At 56.8% G+C, this 15115-nt stretch overlaps 1 protein-coding gene across 4 annotated transcripts in view; it reads left to right on the top strand.

Annotated features, from left to right (window-relative positions):
- The first annotated feature begins 2655 nt into the window (after window positions 1-2655).
- PPM1F (protein phosphatase, Mg2+/Mn2+ dependent 1F) overlaps window positions 2656-15115 on the top strand; it is a 30861-nt gene continuing 18401 nt past the window's right edge. The window contains exons 1-4 of one of the 4 annotated variants that reach the window (XM_038576001.1): window positions 2697-2714; window positions 3690-3877; window positions 9310-9555; window positions 13927-14069. In XM_038576001.1, coding sequence (XP_038431929.1) covers window positions 9359-9555; window positions 13927-14069 — 340 coding nt within the window. In that variant the 5' untranslated portion in view covers window positions 2697-2714; window positions 3690-3877; window positions 9310-9358. The other 3 variants (XM_038576002.1, XM_038576000.1, XM_038576003.1) reach the window with 3 other exon arrangements.

Below are 15115 nucleotides of genomic sequence, written 5' to 3'. Positions count from 1 at the left end.
CGTAAAGGAATGGGGCACAAAGATAGGCATAACTGCCTGCAGACACATGAGGTCCTATGGCAGGGGAGTAGAGGATTCGGGGTGGGGTTCCAGAATAATGGATATTAGGGGACCAGGAGAGGGTTCAGTTGGAGGGGGCAGGGGGAGAACCCAGGCCGAACGCTTTGGGAAATCCATGTGGTCTAATGGTCTACGCCAGCGACGGTCTGGTAAGAGAAGCGGGGCCCAACATCGGCGGCTGGGTGGGGTGAGTGACTTGAAAGATTCTTTTCATGAGGGTGAAAGCCAAGAGCCAGAAGCTGAGGCGTGATGGAATGCAGACAGGGTGGGGTTGACAAGCCACAGGGCACAGTAATCTCACAAGCAGTGGCTTGGCCTAGTGCCCCCTAAGGGGCCAGCTCCTGGCCAGTGGCAGTGCCTCGCTTCGCTGTCATCTCTAAGCCACCGACCTTCAGTGGACTCGGTGCTTCAAAGAGTCTGACGAGGGCCCGCGCTGAAGAGGCCTGCTGGTGTACCAGCTTTCACGGGCACCCCCCTTCTCGGCGCAGGAGATCGTCCCAAGCACCCCTTCACCTGTGCCGTGGTTCTCAAACTTCATCCTCATTCTGCTGCCAGACTTGAGAAACGCAGATGCAGGATCTCACAACGACCCCATGAGATAGGTTGGTTGCTCCGGTTCCCATCTTTCTGGTAAGGAAACAGGCTCAGATGAGCCAAGGAACATGTCCAAAGTAGGACAAGTTATAAGAAGTAACCTCAGGCCTTGCTTGGGGTCACCACACTGACAGGGGTGGGTTATAGGATCCAGGAAGGCGTAAATAGGAGAAAGGCATGAGCCAGCATCCCTCCCCACCCTGCTTTCTCTCCCTAGACACCCCCTGCCTGCCAGGCTCACCCCTACCCAAAATGGTTTCCTTTCACATCAGTCAACTGCTAGTTCTCCAAGGTTTCTTGCTTCCCTGAATCCCTCCTGTTAGTGAAGCGCCCCAGAGACCGTGATTCCTGGAAAGGACAGGCCCATACGGGGACCTGAAAGTCAAGGAGGTAGGGCTGCAGTACGACTTTCAAGGTCCCTTCTTCCATAAAAATGTTTTAAAATTCAAAAAAATTTTATCGTATGACTGTGTTGATATAAAGATGAATATATTAATACAGATATTAAAACATCCTTGATCTAAAAGTTCATTTGTTTCTTCCAGCTATAAAAGGAAACATTTTCATGGGTGGCAGAAAAATGTCCCCTCCAAAGATGTCCATGACTTCATCTCTGGAACTTGTGTTAGATTACATGGCAAAGGAAAATCAGGGTTGCAGACAAAATGTAGATTTCACATCATCTAACTTTTTAAAGATTTTATTTATTTGAGAGAAGGAGAGTGAGAGAATGAGCAGGGAAGGTGGCAGAGGGAGAGGGAGAAGCAGGCTCCCCCTCTAAGCAGGGAGCCTGATGTAGGGCTCGATTCAGGACCCTGGGATCATGACCTGAGCCACCCAGATGCCCCTAAATTTTTTTTTTTTTTTGGTTATACTTATCCATCTGAGAGAGAAAGCCCATGGGTGTGTGGGAGGCGAGCCAGAGGCAGAGTGAGAGAATCTCCAGCGGACTCCGGGGTAATTGAGGAGCCCCACATGGGGCTTGATCCCAGGACCCGTAGATCGTGACCTGAGCCAAAACTAAGAGTCCGATGCCCATCCCACTAAGCCAGCCTGGCACCCCATCATCTAACTTGAAAATACTGAGATTATCCATATCATCTGGTCAGCCCAATGTCATCACAAGGGTCTTTGAAAATGGAACAGGGAGGGATGCCTGGGGGGCTCAGCCTCTCTCTCTGTGACTATCATAAATAAATAAGAATTTAAAAAATAAATAAATAAATAAAATCTTAAAAAAAAAAAAAAAAAAAAAGAACAGGGAACCAGAGGCGGCAGCCAGAGAGGTGGTAGCTCCAGGACTTGTTCCTGCTTTATTTATTTATTTTTTTTAATTTTTTAACTTTTATTTATTTATGATAGTCACACACACACAGAGAGAGAGAGAGAGGCAGAGACACAGGCAGAGGGAGAAGCAGGCTCCATGCACCGGGGGCCCGACGTGGGATTCGATCCCGGGTCTCCTGCTTTGAAGACGGGGGAGCCCTCAGGGGGCAGGACGCCGTCGTTAGGAGCCAGTGCAGCAGGGAAGGACCCCCCACTAGAGCCCCCGAAGGGCCGCACGCTACTGACACTTAACCTACAGCCCATTGCGCCCTTGCGGGCTTCTGACCCCCAGGGCTGCAAATCATCAATTTGTATACGTTTGCGGTCGTCGTCCTAACGGCAGTGAGAACCCACACAACCGCTCCGGGCAGCCGGGCTCCGGGCCTGGGCCTGCATCCCCGCTCGGCGCTCACCGGCTGCCCGCGGCGCCTGCTGCGGGGGTCGGGCCGCGGCGCGGTAGGGGCTGCTTCCCCGGCCCCCGCCCCCACCCCCACCCCACGGCTCGAGAACTGAGGCCGTCAGTGCGGCCGCGAGCGTCGTGCTCCCGAAGCCAGGGGGCCCGCGCGGCTCTTCCCCGCCTGTAACCGCCGGCGAGCGGCCGCCAGGGGGCAGCAGAGGCCCGACCCCGCCCGCCCGCCGCCCGCCTGCGCCTGCGCGGAGCCCGGCGGCGGGGGACGGGAAGTGGGCGGGGCCGGCCGGGAGCGGCTCGCGGGGTCCGAGCGGCGGAGTCGCAGGTGAGGGCTGGGGGGCCCGGGGGCGGGGAGGCCCGGGGCGCGGGGCCGGTGGGCACCTGAGGCGTGCAGCGGTGAGACGGGGCGCCGAGGACCCGGGGGCAGCGGAGCAGGGGGGCCGGGGGCAAGGAGGCCGAGACGGAAAGACCCGGGGGCTCCGCGGCCGAGGGGGTGGCCGAGGAGCGGAGGGCGCGGTGGGGGGCCTGGGGGGCCCGAGGCAGAGAACCGGAGGGCCGGGGCGGCCAGGGTGCAGAACCGGGGGGCCCTGGGCCGGCGGGGGTGTGGCCACGCCGCAGCCAGGTGGGCACCGAGCGGGCGAGGCCGGGATGCTGAGGGGTGACGCGCCCGTGGCCCGCGGCCGACCCCCGTGCGGGAGCCCCGTGCCCTGCCCCCGCCCCTGCCCACCGGCGCCCGCACCTTTGCGGGGCCACATCCCTGCCCACGTGCCGACCCACGGCCCGGCCCCCGCGTGGCCCCCTCCTCCTCCGAGTGATTGCAAGCGGCGATGTAGTTAAGGCCAGTGCGCGGCTGCCGCAGCTTCAGCCTCAGGTGCGAGCTGGAGATCTCGGGCCGAGGTGACTCCACCGCTGGACGCTCTGGGGCCCCGGCAAGCCCTTAACCTCTGTGCAGCAGGGAAAGCTGGCACCTGACCGTAGGGATTTTAATGCAGGGCCTCACAGCAGCCGGGACTAGTCGATGGTGAGGGACTCCTCCCCCCAGCCTCCACCCAGCAGCACACATGGCCCCGGTGACACTCGTCCTTGTGGGAGTTCCTGGGGCAGGTCTGTGGGCTGAGCTGTACTCCCACCCTGGGAGATAGAATGTAAGGCCAGCCTCTGAGGTCCTCTCTAGCTCACTGCTGGCCTTTTTTTTTTTTTTTTTTTTTAAGATTTATTTATTTCAGAGGGGAGGGGGCAGAGGGAGAGAGAAACCCCAGCGGGCTCCCCGCTGAGCCCTGCACTCTGGGCTCCACCCCAGGGCTCAATCAGCCTCACAACCCGGAGATCACGATTGCAGCGCAAACCAAGACTTGCACGCTCAACCAACCGCGCCACCTCAGGGCGCCTCGCTTCTGGCCTCTATGCCCGTACCTGGCCTGTTGTCAAATCTCATTCTTTTCCTCCCACCACCAAGCTGGAAGTGCCAAAGGCTTGAGAAGACCTCATGTGAGTCTGGCTTTGCCATTTCCTACCTGTGGGACGTTAGGTGGGTTCCTGACCCTCCCCGAGCCTATCTCTGCGTCTGCAGTGTGAGCTAAGAGCTCGTACCTCTCAGAAGGGTTGTGCAAATACCACTTTGAATACCACTTTGGAAGCTGTAAAGCCCGGTACAAGTACATTTGTAGAATTCCTTTGCGATATTGCCTGAGGCCACCCCTGTCTGTAAAAGCTTTCTCCTCTGATCGGTCTTCCACAGACTATCTTCACTTCCTCCTTGAAGGTGCCAGGCCTCGGGCTGCTTATCACAGCCCATACCCCCCCACTGGCAGTGGCAGGAGGCGGCCAGCCTCTTCCCTCTGCCATCGCCCTTGCCAGCCACCAGGCGCAAAGGGCTGTGCTAATGCCTCAGAGGACAGGGGTGGCTTCCTGACTTGGGGAGTGTGGTATCTAGTGAGAAAGTAAGCTCCTAAAACGGGCTGTTTGCACAACAGTGTGAATGTGCTTCATACCACAGAACCGGAGACTGAAAAATGGGCAGAATGATAAATCGTATGTCACATGTATTTTACATAAATATTTTAAAAAGAAGAAAGATACGTATGTAGAAAAAGATCTGGAAAACTTACACCATATTCTTCCCAGGGGTTACTTATGAATGAAGAAATAAGATCCTCCGTTTACAGAAACGTTTTTAATAAGGAAGGCAATACGGTTATAACGATGATGCAGTTTCCTTTCTTAAGAATTGCTGTTTTTTGCTTTACGCCTGGGTTCCCAGGTCAAGCAGGACTCCGAACAAGTATTTTGTCCATACCTCTCGGCAGAGGCAGTTGGGGAGTCTGGGTGGTTTAGTCGGTTAGGCGGCCAACTCTGGATTTTGCTTGGGTCATGATGGAGCCCTGAGCCCTGTGGGTCAGGCTCTGTGCTCAGTGGGGAGGCTACTTGAGGATTCTCCTCCTCTCCCTGCCCGTGCTCACATGCATGCGCTGTCTCTCTAAGATGCATAAATGAATCTTTTTTAAAGATGAAGAAAAGAGCAGTGGTACAAATATGCATTCGTTGAGCTTATGAGTCAAAACTGATAAACTAGAAGAAAATATTTTTTTCTTAGGGGTCTAGCACATGGAAGACAGTGTGCTGGACTCCAGGGTTGTGACAGTTTCAGCAGAGCTTGGGTCAGAGAGGCCTTGGGGGGGGCAACATGGGATGCCACGAGGCAAGGCACAGGAGCATGGAGATGAGGCGCTGCAACAGGGTGATGGGCAGAGAGATGAAAGAAGAGGTCACGAGAGACTGACTCCCCAGGCTGGTGACCAGTGAGGGGTGGGCAGGGTTTCTGTTGCAGTGTAGAGCCAAGGCTCCACCATCAGACTCCCCAAAGTGAACCCCACTGAGGGACTTTGAACAAACTGCACAGGTCTTTTGCCGCACCGCCCCCCGCCCCCCGCAGCCCCCACCTGGGGATAGTGACAACAGGTTGCTGGGAGGTGGAAAGAGGAGATGCAGGAAGTGTGTCATTGGCGCGGGCAGCTGGGCCCCTGGCGGGTGTTAGCTGGCAGTGCCGTGATTATATCCTCCGTGGCTGCCAGCTGATGAGCCGTGCAGAGCAGCTGCATTCTGGGAGCCAGGAGGACCCGGCTGTGGGCCATGTTGGCCAGTCTGGTCGAGGCAGGCAGCCCAGTGTTCCTCCCATGCCCACCCCCGGTCCTTGATGACTCGCACAGACTCACATCCGACTGAGTCCCTCTCCCCAGGCCCCCTCACCCCTGCTTCCAGTCGGGACACCCTGCACCAGCCCTGCCTCATCTGCCCCACCTTGTCCTGCTTTCTCCCGGCCGACCACTGAGACTCTGTCCGCCCCAGGCAGGCCTGCAAGAACTCAGGAGCACAGCACGGTCCCCTGTCCCTCCTGGCACTGGGACTGTCTCCGGGGCCCCCTTTGCCTTAGGAATCTCTCCTACCCTCTTTGTGCCTCTATCTGTAGGTCCTGGGCTCCTGGGAGCAGGGATTGTTTTGCTCATATCTGTATGGCAAATATCACAGATTCAGTTTGTTGAAAAAAAAAAAAAAAAAGAAGGCCAAGGAGGGAAATTACTCTTGTCTTTTATGCCAGCTGGGCCCCCAAGAAGGAAAGCCGGGTCCCAGCTCCTCTCCCTGCCCCTCGCCTCAGCCAGGTGATGCAGAAACAAGCCCGGTTGGTCCTCAGCAGGCAGGATGGCTCTGGGCCACCTGCCTGTCTAGCAAAGGAGGGCAGCTGGCGCAGGCCCTGCGAATAAGCCAGCCCGCACCCTGGCAGATGCAGGCCCGGCATGCACACAAGCACTGTCAGGCCCACAGCGCCTGCCCGCGCTCGCCCCCTCCCCTGGCCCTACGCAGCAGGCTTGTCACACACGGGCTGCCATCGGGCCTGGGCTAGGGGCAGTGGGCACAGGGCAGAGCACCGAGGCAGTGCAGAGAGGGGGACTCCGATCCCCAAGGAAAGGGGCAGACTCGGGGAGAGGGAGCTCCAGGCACAGGAAACAGCATCCGAAGGAGGTACCTGCATTCCACGATGTTGAGCAGATGCCACCAGCAAGTGATGTCGCAGGTGGAGGGTCTTGCATTCTGTGCTTTACGCTGTGGGGCAGGGTTTCTCCAACTAGGGCCCTCCTGTGCGTCTGGGGAGATGCGTGAGCAAGCTCTCCTCTCGTCTAGGTCTTAGTGATGTACTAGAGCCTGGTTTCTGGGCCTGCAGGGAGCCAGGCCTTTACGCCCGCGGCCGTTGCATGAGGGCAGCTCTGCATCACTCGCATTTCTCTCCTCAAGCAACAGGCCAGAGCTGTTGGCAAGGGGAGGAGGTGGCTTGGCCTCCTTCTCTGCCGAAGGGTGTCGGAGCCTGCTGGGAGAGTCACGCTGTCTTCTTGTCCCCCCTCCACCCCCGGCTTGGTTCTCCGGCTCCACAGCTCACAGCAGCCTGCCTTCTCCCCAGGTGACCCTCACCGCCCCCCCGCGGGCTCCCAGCCTTCTCTGATCTCCCCATTTCACAAAGTCTTACCCTTGTGGTTATGATACGGTTGTCCGGCCTGCTCTTGTCCTGATTTCTGCCCCTTTATTTTACTCTCTGTAGCTTTTTACCCGTTCGTCTTTTTGTAACCTGGGGCTGCATTGTATTTACTCCTACTTACAAGTAAATGTGGAAGATAGCAAGGATTTTAAATCCGTCCCCGTAACCCTCCGTCCTCAGTGCCCTGATTTCTATATTCTTCCTGTGTCTCCTTTAAAAAGTCAACTTTTGAGAGGTCTCCAAAAGAGAGAGGTTTTGTGTTTTTCCCATTTACCCGCCTTGTCCCTGCAGGTCCTTCCCAGGTTAGACATTTAACTTCCCCACTCCCCTTCACCCTGGGCTCTTGTGTTTTTTCTCTTTATTCTCCCACAAGACTTGTGCTGAGTTAGTGGCTTTTTTTCTTTTTTAAGATTTTATTTATTTATTCATGAGAGAGAGAGAGGCAGAGACACAGGCAGAGGGAGAAGCAGGCTCCATGCAAGGAGTCTGATATGGGACTGGATCCCAGATCCCAGGATCACACCCTGAGCCAAAGGCAGACGCTCAACCACTGAGCCACCCGGGTGCCTTTTAAAGAGAGTTAGTGGCTCTTGATGAGGACAGCCAAGCCAATAGGTGTGCTCTTCTGGGGGTGCTGGGTGGGCTCTCACACCTCCTCTCGGTTTCAGGTCCCTTCAGCCTCCAATTTCCAACCCTTGTCCACAGCTGCCCTTTGGTAACCTTTGTAGGCATGAAGAATTCCAGAAGAGTCTCTCCCATGCCTTCTCCCTGCATGTACTCCTCAGAAGCTGGAAGGCTTTGGGGAGGGACTGGACCGCCAAATTGCTCCTCACATTCTCCTCCTGGAACTTGGGGTGCTGCTTGGACTCTCCAGTCAATCTGTTACTGTTCCCAAAGCAGGCTGCCTAGAGGGACGTTATGGAGGCCTTAGGGGTGCCCCAGCCCTGGGAAGGAAGGCTCAGCTTCGACCACCTCAGCAGGCACCAGCCAGAGGGGAATGGGTGAGATGGGCCTGTGCTCGGGGTTGGTGCCTGGGGAGGAGGCACACCGGGGCGTGGGGTACGAAGTGGGGCCTACACAGCGAAGGAGACAGGGTATGTGCCAGGAGAGAGATGCCCTGGGACCATTTGGGTCTGGAGGCCTGAGCATGAGAAGCGGGAGGCCAGGCAGGCCGTGCAGGAGGCTGACAGACAGGCCTTCTCTGGCCCATGAACCCAGGGCGGGGGGCAAGGTGAGGGAAGAGGGGGTGCTGGCCATGCGTGGAGGTCTGGACCTCGGGGAGAGTTGCTGGAGGCCCAGGAGAAGGATGGGGCAGGAGCGAGTGCGAGTGAGGCCCTCGTGGGAGAAGAGCTGGGTGGGATGGTGAGGAGCGTGGGCTCTGGAATCCCTCGTAGACCCCATCAGCCATTCGCAGTCAAAGGGCTGCCCTCTCCGAGCTTCGGCGTTCCCTCTGAAATGAGGGCTCGACCTGGCTCCCAGGGTCGTTACAGGCAATACGAAGGGCCTGGCAGCTCGTAAGCCTGTGGCCTTCCTGAGGATGAGGACGGAAGAGCCTGAGAGATGGGAGCCGGTGCTCAGGGTCAGTGGGGTTAGTGACGGGGCTGTCCCCGGTGGGTCTCCTTCAGCTGGAGCTCAGGAGGCCCAGGACTCTTCCTCTTGGAGAGACACATCGCAGATGTCCCCAGCTCCCGGCTTCTCTCCCACCCAGGCCCTGGGATGCCCTGCATCCCAGGGAGCAGCCAGACGTCGTGCCCTGCAGCCTCTGGGGCCCCTTCCTATTCCCCTTCCTGCCCACATCCAAGACATCACAGGGCCAACCCTGGCACCATCCAGGCCCCCTTTTTTTTTTCTCCCTGACAGATGTCCCTTCTCCCCTCTTGGCTCACAGACCTGGTGGCATCACTACTCCACCTTCTGGCTGCCAAGGTCCCAGAGTCAGGTTGAACCCCTTTACCTGCTGTGTTTTCCTGCCTCGATGGTCTGGCCCTCGTGTCCCCGCTCCTGCCCGCCTTTGACCTGCCAGCCATCCTCTACCAGGAACGTGCCTTCTTTCTCTGTCGCTTCTCCTTCAGGGCATCATGTGGCTTCTGATCCCAGGTCTGTCTCTTGAAGCCATTTCTCTGGGCTCCCAAGTGCCCCTCTTGGACCCGTGTCAGGACACTGACCAGGGTTAGTGCTCCCACTTACTTGGGTCCCCTGAACTATATGTGAGGCCAGTTGCTCTGCCCTTCTGTCTTGAGGCCCTGGAGTAGGTGTGGCACCTGCTGCTTGATGCCTTGAGGTGAAGGAGAGAAAGCAAAGCTCCGCACACGCAGCACTGTGGGGATGAGGGCACGGTTACCCCAAGAGCGGGACACTGATCCCCCATGTGTTTGCTGACCCTCCCTTTCCTCAGAGTGAATACCGCCTGGAATCCCAACAGAGACCCCCGGCATGCTCTGGGCATGGCCTCTGGAGCCCCACCGCAGAGCAGCCACACGGCAGAGGAGATCCCAGGCTTCCTGGACGCCTTCCTCTGCGACTTTCCAGCCCCGCTGAGCCTGGAGCCCCCTTTGCCATGGAAGCTCCCGGGACCTGTGCTGAGCCAGGAGGAGGTGGAAGGCGAGCTGACCGAGCTGGCGATGGGCTTCCTGAGCAACAGGTAGGTGGCGTACCTGCCAGGAGGGGGTGGGAGCGAGGGCTTTGGCATGTGCCACGCGCCAGCGGGTGACCGCCGCTGCTGCTTACCCCCCACATCCTGTCCTGTGCTGAATATGCCCCACAGTTACATCCCTGTGACAGTGCTGCATCCCTTCCCGGGGCTCCTGTCACAAAGTATCACATGCCCAGCGGCTTGGAACAACAGAAATGTGTTATCGCAGAGTTGTGGAGGCCGGAAGTCAGAGATCAGGATGTCAGCAGGGCTCTGCTCTCTCAAACAAAGGCCATGGAGAATTGGTTCCAGGCCTTTCTCTCAGCTGCTGGTATTGCCAGCAGTCCTTGGTGTTCCTTGGCCTGTAGATGCATCTCTGCAGCCTGGCCTTCGGTGTCACGTGGTGTCTGCCCTGTTTGTCTGTGTCTTCCCGTGGCTTTCCCTCCCTGTCTGGGTCTCTTCTCCTCCTCTTGTAAGACACCAGTCTTGTTGGATTAAGAGCCTACCCTGTTCCAGTATGACCTCATCTTATACCTGCAAAGACCCTCATGCCAAATAAGGTCACATTCTGAGCCACTGCAGGTTAAGACTCCAACATATCTTTTGGGGGGTGGGGAGCAGGGCACAGTTCAACCTCTAACAGATGCAGTAGATTCTGTTTCTGTCCCATTTCACAGATGAGGAGGAAGAGGCTAGGTGGGTTAAGAGACTGGCTGAGGCCTCAGGGAGGGGCAGGGCCAGGCCGTGTGACTCGCACAGAGACCACAGTGCCCCTAGGCCCAAGAGGTGATGGTGCTATCCCTGGTCACAGGCGAGGCAGCTGAGGTGCAGAGTTGAGACAGCAACAAGCTTAGCAGAGTTGAAGGAAGAAAGCAATAGACAGTAAAGGCTAGTGGCCCATGCAGCATCTGTGTGAACCTCGTCCTCCCCAGGGGCCGGGCCCACAGTCCCTAGTCACCGTGTCACCCCTGAAGTTGGAACATGCCCCTAGCCTCAGGATACTGGCATTTTAGTGTTCTTCAAGCGTGCTTCCTCTGTAGCAGATCAGCTCTATCCCTACATCCCCCTAAGAGCCTGCTTGCTAGGACCCCACAGAGTTCATGACTCTTGCTCACCCCGCACAGTGTAGGAACCCAGGTCATGGAGTGTGAAGGTCAGTGTGAGCTGACCTGCATCCTTCCCGACATGCCCAGTGACCGTGTCTCTTTAGGGTGTGGCATGTACAGAGGGCGTTCCTGGCCTGTTTGGTTCCACTTTGAGGAAATATTTTAGAGGCAGGTGGCATAAAGCAAGTCGGTGGAGCAGAATTGGCCATAGTTGCTGGGTGCAGGGGAGCAAAGGACTCCCGGAGCTCTGCCTCCCTCAGGACCTGGGGCGACAGGATCTGTCCCACCTGCAGCCACCTGGGGCTCCTGTGGGGGCTTTAGGGGCTGTGGGAGGACATGCAGGCCTGGGAGAGTTGGTACCCCTGCTGCCACTGCATGTGAGCCCAGAGCCTGGGGAGCGAGAGCACCGGCCTGCTGTGCTAGAGATGCCATGTCCAGGGGATAAAGAGGAAATAACCAGGGGATGGAAACAGGAGAGCCCCAGGCTAGAGGCTCAGCGTCAGGAGAGGGATGAGCAATAGGGCCAGGCCTGGGAGGGTCATCGGTGGGTGGCTGGGAGGGGGAGGGAGGGCACAGAGGAAGGACGTACCCCAAGGGGCAGGATCCCAGAAGGTAGGGCTGGTTTTGCTCCATGGCAGTAGAGATGGAAGGAGGTGAGGAAGAGGAGGGTAGCCAGGCAGGAGCAGGTACAGGTAACGGGCCCTCCTGCCCAGAGAGAAGTCAGGGGTCTGACTAGACAGGTCTACAGGTTGCAGGGCTTGGGGGGGTGAGGAGTTTCTGTTACTTGGAGGGCAAGTGTCTCAGGCTACGTGTAGGAGAAAAGCAGGACTTGCTTGAGGTGACATGGGGCCCCATGAGGCCTGGTGGCAGGCCCTGGGCTCAGGTGTGGAACAGGCACCCCGTTAATTAGCAGGATGGCAGAGCAGGCAAGTCATATATTTTCTATTCATCTTAACGGATTTACTTTCAGTTCTTTTTCTCCTTTTCTAGTATTTCTTCCCTGTGCAGACACAGTGTTCACACGTGTGGTCACATGCTGTCTATTCTGTGTCTGTCAGGTGCACCCCCACAGCAGGTCCCCTGGCAGCAGCCTGGCGCGCTCCCGTCCCTCCCTTCTGGTCCCCTGGCAGCGTGTAGGCCCCTGGGGGTAAGGGGCCGCAAGCAGGGTGGTGCTTGGCGCTGTCTCAGGTTGTAAATGGTGTCCTTCATGAGACTGTTGGGAAGTCAGATCACCAAGTCCAGTGGCGCAGTGATTTACATCCTGTCTTCCCCCTTGTTGTCAGCATTTCCGTGTCTCACCTCAGGTCCCCAGACAGTGCACACCTTACACTATAATTATTCCTCTTCATTTTCATCTCTGCAGCTAGATGCAAGCTTGAAAACCCCAAAGCGGGTGGGACTGGAGTATTTGCTGGGTACCTGGGCCTTGTACACACTTTCTGTTCACTGAAGCATCTTCTAGAGTCTTTAGGATCCCTGACCACTGCAGGGCCTGAGTGCCTGGAGGGTGTGCAGAGGCAGGGGGGAGGGGGACCCCTGGATGGGGCGGGAGGGTGCATCCAGGAAGCCAAGCCTGTGGCCTGAGTCCAGGCATTGTCTGTGTCCCCAGGGCCGGAAGCTGCTTCCCTGCCCCGGTGGCCTCTGCAGGCCTGCAGGAAGCCACAGCACCACCTCCCCAGGAGCAAAGGGAACAGTGCCCCTTCTCCCTGCTGTGAAAAAGGAAAACCCAGTAGTTAGCAGGAAATCCCCAAATGGCAGGGGAACTCATTTCTCATGTCTCGGCTGGTTGTTTTTCAAAGGTAGTTCCAGAGGCCTCTCCCCTGAGTCACCCTCTCATTTTAAAAAAAAATCATAAATCCATCCCAGTAGATTCCTAAGACTATCTATAGACACACCATGGATGCCTATCCCCCAAAGGGAAGTGGACCCATTTACGTAGCTTTTGGGAGGTCCTTGCCCTTGGGGGAAAAAGCCAGGTGTGTCTGCCCAGCAGAGAATCACTGGCTACCCTGGGTGTTGGCCCCCAGCCCTCAAGGACAGACACACAAGGGTGAACACACATCCTCTGGCCTATGAAGGGTTCCCACTGATGGGGAGGCAGATTCCGGTGTTGGGATATGTCTAGACATACAGGGCCACCAGTGGGATGGGCTCCCTTTTTTTTTTTTTTTAAGATTTTACTTATTTATTCATGAGAGACACAGAGACAGAGACAGAGAGAGGCAGAGACACAGGCAGAGGGAGAAGCAGGCTCCATGCCGGGAGCCCAATGCGGGACTCGATCCCAGGACTCTAGAATCACGCCCTGAGCCAAAGGCAGATGCTCAACCACTGAGCCATCCATGCGTCCCTGGGATGGGCTCCTTATGCTCAAGAGCCAGGGGACACTTTCTATGGACACAGCGCATGTAGGCTGAGCCTCTTAAAAAAATATATTGTCTCAGTGTTTTGGAGGCTGGAAATCCAAGATCAGGGTGCCAGTTGGGCTGATTCCTTCTGGTGATTTCTGGCTCATTTCCCCAGCATCTGCCTCCATCTTCTAGAGTTCTCGCTGTGTGTATCTGTGTCTGAATGTCCCCTTTTTATAAGGAAGAACACCAGTGTTACGGGATTAGGGACCCACCCTAGTCCAGTAAGACCTCACTCTAATTGCATCTGTTTCTTTGTTTTTTTTTTAAGATTTTATCTATTTATTCATGAGAGACAGAGAGTGGCAGAGACACAGAGGAAGAAACAGGCTCCTCGCAGGGAGCCTGATGTGGGACTCGATCCCTGGATCCGGGATCATGCCCTGAGCCAAAGGCAGATGCTCAACCACTGAGCCACCGAGGTGTCCCTAATTGTATCTAAGTCAGGTCACATTTGAAGGCACTGGCAATTGGAACTTCAATATATGAACTTTGGGGGACACAGTTCAACCCATAAGACTCCTGAAACACTAGAGGTCCCTAGCCAGTATTGGTGACCAGAAGCAGTCATCAGGCTGGACACTGGGCAGTTTGTGCTACCCGGCCCCGAGCCCAGCAGACACATCTTCTCCCCCCGGCAGCCCCCAATCATGTTTGGTGTAGCTCGGGACCTGGTAAGTGGCATCGAGTGGATGTCCCATCCAGCTCCCTGGGGCTCAGAGGCCGGCCTGCTCCTTGTTGCTGCACGTTGTGGTGCAAGCGGCCGTCACTCCCTCCGGAAGGGCCTCCCTGAGTGGAGAGGAGGGCTCCATGTGGAGCATTTGGGGCCGTGCCAGCCCCCCTTCACTTCTTGTTCCTGTCCCCAGGAGCGCTCCACCTCCACTTGCTGCATCTCTGGCCCATGAGGCAGTTTCCCAGCTGCTACAGACCGACCTTTCTGAATTCAGGAAGTTGCCCAGGCAGGAGGAGGAAGAAGATGACGATGAGGAAGAGAAGGCCCCTGTGACCTGTGAGTTCTCTTCCCTCCCTGGCCTGGAGGCCTAGCAGGCGAACACACTAGCCAGACAAGGGACGGGCGGCGGGGAAGTGCCAGTTTGCCAGATTTCAGGGCTCAAGTGGGCGCCGCTGCTTTTCCCGTTTTTGCTGGTGGAAGGGCGGTCGCGGGCAGCAGGCAGCAGTGGCAGAGTCAGGATGCAGAGAAGGCACTTGTAGCAGCGTCAGGTCGGCAGGGGGAGCGTGGCAGCCATCTCCCTGAGCTTCAGAAGCTGCCAGGGGATGAATAATGCTTTTCCCGTTCTACATGGGAGGAAGCTGATGTGGTAAGTCCGTCGCCCACTTGCTCTTCTGTCTCAGCTGACGTTCCCCCAGGGTGGCGTGGGAGCCAGGCGGTGACATGTGAGCGGCTGCCTGGGGCCAGCCTCAGGTCCAGCTGGGTGAAAATGCCAGCATTTGGGCCTATTGCCTCGGCTGATCCAACTTGGGACCCCGTGGGGTGGAGACACGGCAGCATCTGTGAGAGCTAGCTTGGGGTGGGCCTGTCCGTCTGCCTCCTCCTAGGACACTGGTTAGTGGGGCGCACCATGGGCCACCCCACACAGCCAGGGGGACCCAGAGTGGGCAGTGAACCTCATCATAAAAAGTCAGGACTCTTATGTTGCGTGTCTTTCTTTCAGTTTCCTAATACATTAGCCCCCCTCATCTGAGAGGGGTACATTTCTTTTTTTTTTTTTTTTAAGATTTTATTTATTTATTCATGAGAGACACAGAGAGAGAGAGAGAGGCAGAGACAAAGGCAGAGGGAGAAGCAGGCTCCATGCAGGGAGCCCGACGTGGGACTCGATCCCGTGTCTCCAGGATCACGCCCTGGGCTGAAGGCGGCGCTACACTGATGGCCCCCCCCCCATCCAAGCTGCCCTAGAGGTATACATTTCAGGACCCCCCAGGGGATGCCTGAAGCTGCAGATCATACCAAATCCTGCATTTTTTCCTATACACACATACCTATGACAAACTTTAATTTCTAAACGAAGCACGGTAAGAGATGAACAATATCTG

The sequence above is a fragment of the Canis lupus genome, chromosome 26 (assembly GCF_011100685.1).
Source record: "Canis lupus familiaris isolate Mischka breed German Shepherd chromosome 26, alternate assembly UU_Cfam_GSD_1.0, whole genome shotgun sequence".
Lineage (NCBI taxonomy): Eukaryota > Metazoa > Chordata > Mammalia > Carnivora > Canidae > Canis > Canis lupus.
Note: the sequence above shows the minus strand (reverse complement) of the source record. Positions and strands in the feature narration are given on the sequence as shown.